The sequence below is a fragment of the Schistocerca americana genome, chromosome 1 (assembly GCF_021461395.2).
Source record: "Schistocerca americana isolate TAMUIC-IGC-003095 chromosome 1, iqSchAmer2.1, whole genome shotgun sequence".
NCBI classification, from domain to species: Eukaryota; Metazoa; Arthropoda; class Insecta; order Orthoptera; family Acrididae; genus Schistocerca; species Schistocerca americana.
In genome coordinates, this window is record NC_060119.1 from 836,608,987 (window position 1) to 836,621,410 (window position 12,424).

Genomic DNA, 12,424 nt, shown 5'->3' on the forward strand with positions numbered 1-12,424 from the left:
GTTTGGATGGGCTGGAGATATATCTAATGTAGAAATAATCCTTGTGTGAACCTCCACACACAGTCAGCTGTCAGCTGCCTGGGCAGCAGTCTTGGTCTTGTAGTGCACCCCTGACCCATTTAGTGAGATCCTACAGTTCTCAATTCTACGGTGCAACTGTACGAAAATGTTCAAAGTCTCTGGCTCAAGCCTTCCAATTGACTTAGAGTCACAGGTCCACAATCAGTTCTGGGACAACAGTGCAGATTGTGAGCTTCATTTTAAGATCTAGGGGGAACATTGATCTTCTCAACCTTCTCTCCTAGTTGCTAGAAAGATTGAAGTATGACCTGTGAGCCGATATAACAGGCATCATTTGTTCCAATGTGTTGAATAATGCCTCCAGATTTATACACAGTGATCCTTTCCATCCCTTCCTTGCCACTTCCTTAAGATTACAAGTATTTGCTGTGCATACAACTTGCTGATGACCGATAGTTTACTACCTTTTGCCTTTGCTTCACTGCCACAGGATACAGCACATTTCCCTAACGGCAGTTGACTTCTTAACAGTGTATTTACATCTCGAAGATAGATTTTCAAATGTATCCTCTGAACAATCTGATCAGTGTGGGGAGAAAAGGTGAAAATATTATGCAAATTGTGACTGAGGGCAAACAATTTTTAAAACTGGATATTGCTTCTGAAATTTTTGGAAAGCCGTAACTCGTAAACATTGATTTACTATGAAATATATTATGCCCAACACTTCAAAAATTCTCAAAAACTTACCTTTATACACGGGAATAAAGGGAACAATTGTTTGGACAAGGATACCATTGGTGATATTGTATAAAGTACAATACACACACATACATACATACAGTCAATGTGAAAAGCATGTTTGCTTTTTAGATAATATTTTAGGACTACATGTTCAAAGAAAATTTGTGTGTCTCACCCATAATCTCACTCATAGACAGTGGCCGTAGCCTGAACAGATTTGTAAATAAATGTGCAAAACTGTCCGACCCCCCCCCCCCCCCCCCCCCTTTCACTGAGATGGTTTCTAGACACCTTCTGTGCTAGTGTTCCACAGATGAATATTGTGAGCATCAATTTATCCCACTAAAAATTGTTGAAGCCCCTCTAAGCGTGTATTCCATTTGAGGTAGCTCAGGTTCTATAGTAAACCATGGTCAAGAGAAGGGACAAGCATACCAGGAGAGTCAGGAAGAAAGGTGCATGCTTTGTGAGGGGTGATAGTGTTAGTGATTCAGAAAAAATCTTCGTCAGCAAATGCCCTATGATTTCCAAAATAGAACACACATTAAATATCACTTTCATACATTTTTCTGTAATAACTCTAACTTCATCCTCTAGTAAAAAGTATTGCAGTGTATTAACTTTTCTGAAAAATAGTTTGCACAAAGAGCATGAAAATATCGAAAATCTCACATGATGCGCATGTGCTGTAGCTTAGGTGTTTTTGAAGGTCTTTTGGCAGTTTCCACAAATTCAAAAACCTAAACTCCTGCCGAACAGACCATGAAGGCCTAACAGTACTGACCAGCCGCCATGTAATCCTTAGCCTACAGGCGTCACTGGATGCAGATATGGAGGGGCATGTAGTCAGCACACCGCTCTCCCGGCCGTATGTCAGTCTACGAGACAGGAGCCTCACAAGGGCTGAGTGTGCCCCGCTTGCCAACAGTGCTTGGCATAACGGATCGTCATCCATCCAAGTGCAAGCCCAGTCCGGCAGCACTGACGGGAACCAGTGTTACCACTGCAGCAAGACCGCTGGCAGTTTCCCGAAATGATAGAGCGTAAGTTTCGTATATCAAATTGTTCGTCTCAGCTTCCTCTACGTTACTATGTCTGAACAACATAACAGTTGGGTGCATACCTGTTTATTGGTTAGCAGTTTCATGTAGCAGCTGTGCTATAGGGTCCAGAAATGGAAGTGTATTTTTAGAGTTATTCTCACTTTAGCTGATGACAGATCTGGCCTATATGACCAGATATGCTTTTTCAACAAGGACTTTTGGCTCATACCAGTCTGATGTCTTTTGACACATTGGTAAGTTTTTGTACTTGAAAATGGCCGAAATCTGGATTGTGTAACAAAGTAAAAAATTATTACAGTCAAATGGTGGCAGCATCATAAAACTGTTTGAATAATACAGAAATTTACAATTTACATTAAATGTGTTCTACCTCAGAAACCATTCAGAAAAGGGCATATATCCATATGAGGTTTTATTGGTTAGAATGACTGTGTTAGTCACCCCTCAAAGCACAACCTTTCCTCCTGACTCATCCCATATACAGAGTACGATACAGTCTTAATTAAGTTCTGCGTTTGATGATTTCAGCTGCTTGTCAACATCATTGATAGTGAAGGTCATTCTAGTGCTATTAAATTACATTTTGTGAAGGAATTTAAGTCAGAATTCGATATTTAGCTATTGAAATTGTGTACATCATGTGCTGGTGCTGTTCCCTAATAGAGTGAAGATGACCTGCCATCTTCATCTTGCAGGGTACACAGTTCTCTAGAGCTTGATTGATCCATGGGTATTCAGTATGAAAAGAATTCTAATTCTCTGAGAGGAGAGTGACCTACCTGTAGTCTAATATACTTTCCTGCTTACATTTGTTGCAATTTTTAACTTGCGTAAGTGTAACAAGTGCAAAAATACATATTTGAAATTGTTCCCCATTACTGATTGAAAAAAAGACTAATCCCAGAAAATTTTTGTTGGTAAAGGATTTAAAAGAAATAATTTATAAAAATGGAAGATTTTTTCTTTTCTCTTAACATTAGACAATAAAACTTCTTACAGAAAATAAATATTTTCTCCTTAAGTACATATGATTGTGTGATTAACAATTTTCTAATTGACAATTTTATGATACTAAATCTTATTGCTTATTTGAAGACAAGCATTGAGCACAGAAAACTGTCATTTACGACAAACAGGCACTTCTTTGTGTAAATATTTTCTTAAAAGTTGAAGCACCAAACAGTTTCATTAAAATGTGTGTACAACATTTAATTTTTTTAAACATCTAATACTGACTTTTTTTTAAACGATGACTTGTACTTTTTAAACAGCACCTCTGGAACTGGTCTTGTAATAAGTTTTTCTCATACTCTAGTATTTGTTTCAAGCCCATGTTGTGCATAAAAGGCAGAGAGGGTGCTGATGTTGCTGTGAAGCCGCGTAAGGAATGTGTCCATATCCTCCATGACTTCCGATTCTTGGTCTGATTCTCCCAAGGCCAAAGTATTTAACAAGACACTTCTACCAGGGCACATTTTTGCAAGCAACTGTATGGGAACAAAAGCATTCAGTAATGTGTATTGTACATACAAACAGGTCATACAATAAAATAATTAGGGCTGGCATCTAACAAAACATGAGTCGTCATCACACACACTTTCAGATGTGCACAAAAGAATTGTTTTTTTCCATCACTATCATATTTCAATAAAATATGTCTTGGAATATCGTCAGTGAATCAAAGAACATTGTTGTTGGGGACTACATGGAAGCAGTCAGACAAAAACCATGTAGGCAGTGACTCTAAACTTAAAAGCTTTTGGTGTTAATAAGGAATATAATGGAAGGTCTACAACAGGAAGAAAGCATTGGTACACGACGACACCAGCAAAAAAGTAGCTGATTCACTAATGTACAATATGTTTCAAATCTTGCTTGTGCTTCCATTTCATGATGACTGTGGTAAGCTACAGTTTTCCTCAAAATTCAAATATGAAAAATTCACTTGCAAATTACCTGTGCAATGCTGCAAATAGGAGTATATTTTCTCATCATGGAAATTTCAAACTGTAGTGCCTATTCCTTGGTTCAAAATAGATCTACAGTATCACTAATTTTTGGAAATGAGTCCCCATATGCAACGTAACACTGTAACTGATATCATTTAGGCAGTGACTCATATCGTGCAGACAGTTAAAATTTTATTTCAAAGAGAGTAAAACTTGTCTTCACCAATGAGTGATAATGCTGGAAGAAAATTATCAGCAAAGTTGTTTGTAATCGCAAAGAGCATATGTAACAGGAGCTGCAAACAGTCATTTCATCATGGAAGTCCTGTAGAAGACCTGAAGTGGAAGCTAGAATTCTTTCCTTTGCATAAGATAGGTGTCCAAGTTCTAGATGAATAATCCTGTTAAGTTTGGCAATTAGAAAAACATACCAGAATTCCATGGGAGTATCAGCTCATGCTGCAAGTTTGTTTGTAGAAGTGGGCCTTGATCTGATGAAGCACATCTTAAGTAAAGAGACAAGATTTTACTGATGTCATTCGTCAATTTCCAGAAGCACATAATGTAAATATGGCAGTACTCTCAACCTCTACACCAGATTAGCAACACCAATGATGCACTCATCTTTTGGGAGATGCTGAGTGATGCCACAGCGGGCTATAAAAGAGTAAAAGATATTGTCGCAGAGAACTGGAAACAAAACAAACAATACCAAGATGTTAGCATTTACTGCAGAGGGTAGAAAACGCCCCCTTTATCTTGTTAAAGCATAGGCCTATGCCCAAGGAAATTTTTTGTAGGAGGGTTAGTGATTTGTTGGCATGAAAAAGGCTGGGGGATAACAGAGTAAGGTAAGGGCTGGCTGCTGTTTGGAATTGCAGACATACTGCACTGTTCAGTAAATGAGCTATGTTATGTTAGCTACCTTTACAGATCAGCTCACTTCTGGATTAAAAAATAAAGTTGCTGTATTGAAGACAGTCAGTCATTATTCCTTGAGATATGACTTAAAAACTTCAGGAGCTTGATATCATAATAAATAAGCCATGTAAAAACCATTCTTGAAAGCACTATTCTGACTGGCTTTTAGAAATGGATCATGCTTTCATTCCATCTCTCAAGATAACAAAACCATCAGTCAGACTTATCTATCCACGATGCCCCATTTCACCAGACACTGTCATGAAAGAGTTCAAGAAGTGCTGTGTGTCCAATGCTTTGGATGGTAGTGAGGATTGTGTACTTTGGGAAGAGTGATGAAAATACTGGTTGTGATCAAACAAGTACTGCTAATGAAGTTAACAATGACATCACTGAAGACTGTTTAGTAAACTGGCATTTCGGAGTATTTTATCTACATTACTACATAAAAAAATGTGATTAAGAGTTACCATATTGTAACAATTTTTTCTCCACTGAGCTTCTTGCCCCTCCCCTGCTCCCTCAAAGTTAAAGATGTGACTTGTATTCAGGTAAATACAGTAAATATTCAATACTCCAGATAAGCTGGTATTAAGAGAACGAAGCACACACAGGAGTACTGTTTAGGTATGATAACATTAAAACAACTGTGATATGGTCAGGGTGGTTACAATGGTTGATGTGAAAACGTTTTAACATATGTTGTATTTCAATACTGGAATTTTACTCAGTGGAGGGATACAGTTTGACTTCTGTGGTATGGTGATCCTCAAATTAACAAAAATATCCCTGCCCACAAGACCACCCTCCATTCAGAGATACTGTAGGGTGAGGGCACAAAGCAAATTTAGTAGTTCCCACATGGGAGATCTGCCTCCTGTAGAGTACATGGTGCTATCACTTTGGGCCTTTTTATTTGTTGGCAGCCATGGAGCAACAAGCTGAGGTTTGCAACAACACAAACTGCTGCATCTATTTTCCTTTAACACATTGGCTGCCATGAGGCTACTGGTGGCCACAGTCTCCGACCTGATGCTTTGTGGCCACCAACAGCCACAGCAGAGCCCTGTACCTTAACACCATGTGCCTGCCCTGTCCTGGTGACAGAACATCCATTACCATGTGTGTGGTAGTCAACATGTTAAGACTCGAGGAAGTCATATTTTGCCATACTAATAGATGAGCTTAACTTATGAGTCTTATTATTATTATTATTATTATTATTATTATTATTATAATTTCTTTCTTTTCTCAGACGTTATGTCTGGTCAAAAATGGAAAGTGACGCAGACCTTGATCAAGCGTGACTTCCTTTTAACTGTACGGTATATGTTATATTGCATTTAGGAACTTTCGGGTTATTGAACATGTATCAATAATTACGGATTTCTGTAGTTGTATATATAAGTTTGGATGTAGCTGTATTGCATTGATGTACTGGTGGATATTGTGTGGTATGACTCCTGTAGTTGATAGTATAATCGGTATAACGTCAACTTTATCCTGATGCCACATGTCCTTGACTTCCTCAGCCAGTTGGATGTATTTTTCAATTTTTTCTCCTGTTTTCTTTTGTATATTTGTTGTATTGGGTATGGATATTTCGATTAGTTGTGTTAATTTCTTCTTTTTATTGGTGAGTATGATGTCAGGTTTGTTATGTGGTGTTGTTTTATCTGTTATAATGGTTCTGTTCCAGTATAATTTGTATTCATCATTCTCCAGTACATTTTGTGGTGCATACTTGTATGTGGGAACGTGTTGTTTTAAAAGTTTATGTTGTAAGGCAAGCTGTTGCTGTATTATTTTTGCTACATTGTCATGTCTTCTGGGGTATTCTGTATTTGCTAGTATTGTACATCCGCTTGTGATGTGATCTACTGTTTCTATTTGTTGTTTGCAAAGTCTGCATTTATCTGTTGTGGTATTGGGTTCTTTAATAATATGCTTGCTGTAATACTTGGTGTTTATTGTTTGATCCTGTATTGCAATCATGAATCCTTCCATCTCACTGTATATATTGCCTTTTCTTAGCCATGTGTTGGATGCGTCTTGATCGATGTGTGGCTGTGTTAGATGATATGGGTGCTTGCCATGTAGTGTTTTCTTTTTCCAATTTACTTTCTTCGTATCTGTTGATGTTATGTGATCTAAAGGGTTGTAGAAGTGGTTATGAAATTGAAATTGCAGTGGTGTAGCTTTGTGTATTTTGCTAGTTTCTGCTCGTTCTAGAAAGAATTTTCTTAAATTGTCTGCCTGTCCATAATGTAGGTTTTTTATGTCGATAAATCCCCTTCCTCCTTCCTTTCTGCTTAATGTGAATCTTTCAGTTGCTGAATGTATGTGATGTATTCTATATTTGTGGCATTGTGATCGTGTAAGTGTATTGAGTGCTTCTAGGTCTGTGTTACTCCATTTCACTACTCCAAATGAGTAGGTCAATATTGGTATAGCATAAGTATTTATAGCTTTTGTCTTGTTTCTTGCTGTCAATTGTGTTTTCAGTATTTTTGTTAGTCTTTGTCTATATTTTTCTTTTAGTACTTCTTTAATATTTGTATTATCTATTCCTATTTTTTGTCTGTATCCTAGCTATTTATAGGCATCTGTTTTTTCCATCGCTTCTATGCAGTCGCTGTGGTTATCCAATATGTAATCTTCTTGTTTAGTGTGTTTTCCCTTGACAGTGCTATTTTTCTCACATTTGTCTGTTCCAAAAGCCATATTTATATCATTGCTGAATACTTCTGTTATCTTTAGTAATTGGTTGAGTTGTTGATTTGTTGCTGCCAGTAGTTTTAGATCATCCATGTATAGCAAATGAGTGATTTTGTGTGGGTATGTTCCAGTAATATTGTATCCATAATTTGTATTATTTAGCATGTTGCATAGTGGGTTCAGAGCAAGGCAGAACCAGAAAGGACTTAATGAGTCTCCTTGGTATATTCCATGCTTAATCTGTATTGGCTGTGATGTGATATTATTTAAATTTGTTTGGATATTAAGTGTGGTTTTCCAATTTTTCATTACTATGTTTAGGAACTGTATCAATTTAGGATCTACTTTGTATATTTCCAATATTTGTAGTAACCATGAGTGGGGTACACTATCAAAAGCTTTTTGGTAATCAATGTATGCGTAGTGTAGTGACCTTTGTTTAGTTTTAGCTTGATATGTCACCTCTGCATCTATTATCAGCTGCTCTTTACATCCTCGTGCTCCTTTGCAACAGCCTTTTTGTTCTTCATTTATAATTTTGTTCTGTGTTGTATGTGTCATTAATTTCTGTGTAATGACTGAAGTTAATATTTTTTATATTGTTGGTAGGCATGTTATGGGGCGATATTTATCTGGGTTTGCTGTGTCTGCTTGATCTTTAGGTTTCAGATAAGTTATTCCATGTGTAAGTGTACCAGGGAATGTGTATGGGTCAGCAATGTAACTGTTAAATAATTTAGTTAGATGTGAATGTGTTGAGGTGAACTTCTTTAGCCAGAAATTTGCTATTTTATCATTTCCAGGGGCTTTCCAATTATGAGTAGAATTAATTGCTTGGGTGACTTCATGTTGCAAAATTATCACTTCAGGCATTTGTGGTATCATCTTGTATGCATCTGTTTCTGCTTGTATCCACCGTGCATGCCTGTTATGTTGTACCGGGTTTGACCATATGTTGCTCCAGAAGTGTTCCATGTCTGTTATGTTTGGTGGATTGTCTATTTTAATGTGTGTGTTATCTATTGTCTGGTAAAATTTCTTTTGGTTTGTGTTGAATGTTTCGTTTTGTTTCCTTCTATTTTCACTTTTTTTGTATCTTCTAAGTTGCTTGGCCAATGCTTGTAATTTCTGCTTCTTTTCATCTAATTGCTCTATCGCTTCTTGTTGTGAGATTTTACCTAACCTTTTTCCTTTTTTTCTGACATTTCACTTCCTATAAATTGTGTTAGCTGTCAAATGTCTTTTCTCAGTTTTTCTATTCTGATCTGTAGCCTGTGTTGCCATGCTGGTTTTGTGGGTTTCTTCTGTGTGTTGGTTGGTTCTGATCTCTGCCTAGTGTGTATATTTAGTGTAGTGAGTGCTCCTACATAAACCAGTAGTTGTAACTCTTCCATAGCTGTATTTTCATTTATTTTGTTGTGTATGATTGTGTTGATAGTTTTTATTGTTGTTTCGGCTTGTGGGTTATTTGGCGGTCTATGCAAGAATGGTCTAATGTCTGTATTTGTTTCTTTGTATTCTATATATGTCAGCTGAAATTTTTCTTCTATATCTAACACGTGTGTCACTTCGTGTTCTATTTGTACTTGTTCTGGTGGCTGTCTTAAGATTTTGTTTTCCTCCGATTGTTTAATTGATGCGTGTTGTCCTTTGTTTGTTTGCACTTGGATGTTTGAGTCCATTACTGTATTTTCTTCTTCTTCTGATTGCACATTATTTTGTTCCAGTATTTGTTGTACTTGTTGTTTGATGTTTTCTAATTCTGACTGGGGTATCCTGTTATTTTTGATTATTACACGGATCTGATCAGCTAGTCGTTGTTCTGTTAAAAATTTTAATTCTGGGTATCTGGTAATAAATGTTGTGTATACTTGTGATCTGTATCCAGTTGTGTTGGTTCCTAGGTTTGTTGCTTGGTAATAATAGAACATGAGGTGTCGATTAACTTATTATTATTATTATTATTATTATTAGATTTCTTGCTGAACATATAGCACCCTGATGCTGATATGGGTGTGTGGCAAATGATGTGAAGATGGTGTTTCATCTTAACATACCAACTTTTTGTCAAGTCTGACCATAGTAATCTTAGCTTTAATGTGTATGTCTGTCTAAAAAACTAGGGGAAATTTTTAACACAGGTACATTTACTCCATTGCTCTTGAACATTGGTTTTAAACACAAGTTTTGAATGTTATTTCTCTCTGTTGCAGTTGCAAATGTACTATATTTGTATTATACTCAAGCAAAATGCAACATACATTACTCAGAATAATGTTAATTACTTCAGTGGTATGTTGTTAAGTATTTGTGTAAGTTTCTCCTTGCACACGCTACTAGTGTCAACAACCACAAGGTGTCATCAATCTGATATATGTGAAATATCTGGTCAGCTTGTTCCCTCTGAATAAAATGTTCTCCTTCATTTTCCTTTGCAAAAGCATGCAATGCACAACAAACTTCTTTCACTAAATGAAAGAGTGGCAGGGTGAACTTCTGTGATTAAAATTCTCATCTGACCATCCTGATTGAGGTTTAGCTCTCTGTTCTCTACGTCAATAACTACGTATAATAATGTGAAAACTCTTATGAAATATAAATGGTTTCAAGAGTGAAGGTAACAATTCAATATCTGATGTCCTGAACCATCGACAGACACACAAACAAGAGAGAACTTACTCTTCTGATATCACGATTGTGCAGCAATCCTAGAATCCAAGGACAACAATAGGTCAGGCTTTTGGGGAATGGGCTGATAGGCAAAGTCATAAATGAGTTTGGCCTTATATTCACAGTGAGTAGCATATGTAAAATATGATTGGCCTGCAATGCCAAACACCACAGGAAGAAAATTCAGTTATTTCATTTGAGTTGTGTCATTCGCAAGTGAAATAGAGCTATATAAAATTCAGTACTTTACAACATACTGATGGCAATATCTTGGGTCTTAGAATATTTCATGTATGTCCCAGAAAACAGTCTTATCTGTTCTCATTATCATGTACTAGTTTTGAAACCTGAAATACAATGACCATGGTTTTCTGTCTGAAGAACCGTAAAGTATTTCAAGGCCATCAGACAACTAGTTCTTCTTTCTTGTATGTTACTAATGCAGGTATGACTAATAATAACAGTATGTTAGTAATTTTCTGAGGTTTTTTTTTTATTTTGCGGGAGATAAAAATGTGTAAAAGGAGGTGACATATTTCAATTTCTGCTGTATCTGATTTATTGATACATAACTAGTTTCTGCCTTTTAGCTCATTTTCAAGTGATTTTCCGAACTGTCTTGTTAGTTTGACAGTTGCTTTGAATGTATTCTACAGCTGCATTCATTTCGCCATCACATTGTCCCTGCATTATGTTAGAGTTCATAACTATAGGAATTGGGGTTGCCATCTCACAATAAAAGTGGAGACAAGGGATAATAGTGTATAAAAGAAGGGATAAATGCAAAAAATCATGGACCTAAAGTTGACTACTCATACAGAATAACAAAGGGTAAATAATCCTATTGTATTATTGTACTCTGTGAAAAAAGTTATATCACTACACTAACAGCACACATTACATACATTCCTGCAAATAAAAAAAAGCAAACACACAAGAAGAGTGGTGCAGCACTTGAAAGATTACACTTACTGTGATTTAAAACCTTATCTTTTAATTATTAATGGCTTTCTAGTATTTGAGAACAGAGTGTTGTGTGTGTCACTCCATTTATTATTCATTAATGAAACAATTCTTACTGTACCTGCATTTGAACCAGGCACCTTGAATTTCCAGCATCACTCATATTTTAACTCTTTACAAAGTATTTCAATGCCTAACTGGTACACGTTGTTTTCTCAAAACACAACTACCGTGAAAGAGGAATATCTCATCACACTGAGTGTATCAAGCTGACACAACACTGAACAGAAGTTGTATTGGTAAGCCGAAATTCATCAATAGGAGGGGGGGGATATATCTTGAAAAAACATGGGTCCTGGGATTTTTGTCCAAATTAAGTGAAAATTCAGGATTTCATGGGATAACTGGCAACCTCAACTAGGATAAGGTTTTGGCTGAAGGAACGGACATGGCTTGGTTTGACTGATGAATTTATGTTACAGATTTTGTTGAGTGACTGACTCCAATATTTTTATTTTTTATCATTATTTCAGGATTTTTATGTGGATCTGTCAGCATTCCATAATTACTAGGCCAATATTCAGGAATGGAGTCCTAGCTTGGTGCTACTGTAATCAATTCATTGTGGTAAGACATATGACCATATTAACTTTTTGTAGGCCAAAGTGGGGAGACAACCCCCAGGAAAAGCTACTAGTATTACAGAAACTTGACTAGGTGTGCAAAAAAATGTTCTATATTGTCAATGATAATATAATTGCAGTGCAAAGTGAAAACGTGTGTGACATACACCACAGGCTGTTAGTACTTGTCAAGAATAAGGCAGCTCTCTTCAGGTGAGTTTTATAAGTGGAGATGTCTAATGCACATTGCTAAGTTTACACTAGAAATCAACAGGCTGATGCATGCATGACTGCCTTCTGTTGAATATTGCTCCATCTGAGACTAGCACACATGTGCTCAACACTGTTATTGCATGCATGTCTTCTATTGAAATGTGAGCCCGTGGATTTTAAATTCAGTAGTCAACCAGATAAAACGGATTATCATGACATCAAGTTAGGCGTAAAATTTTATGTCTGGCAGAGATGTGGGGCTCAGTTATTACTTTAATTTCTTCACTGATGAAAGCCACCATCATGATTAATAAGATTTTATGCCAAACAACAAATTGTTAACAACGTTATTTAAGGGGCACTTCTCTTGTTGAAATTTTTTCTGACAATGCAGAGAAATGTCCTTTGGAAAACACCCCTCTTTGGGATTACAAGCAGGAAATTGCAGAAGATTAAGAAAATTTTCCGGTCAGTAATATCACTTCTGGCTGGAACTACATCCTCCGCAGTGTGTGGATTGAATGCACCATTAGCGCAC

The 12,424-nt window shown here is 36.6% G+C and overlaps 1 protein-coding gene across 1 annotated transcript in view; it reads right to left on the reverse strand.

Moving 5' to 3' along the window:
* Positions 1-2,772: 2,772 nt before the first annotated feature.
* LOC124613198 (glycolipid transfer protein) overlaps positions 2,773-12,424 on the reverse strand; it is a 75,000-nt gene continuing 65,348 nt past the window's right edge. Inside the window, exon 5 of the mRNA XM_047141863.1 lies at positions 2,773-3,316. Within this exon, the coding sequence (XP_046997819.1) occupies positions 3,134-3,316 (183 nt within the window). The 3' untranslated portion in view covers positions 2,773-3,133. The remainder of the gene's footprint in view (positions 3,317-12,424) is intronic.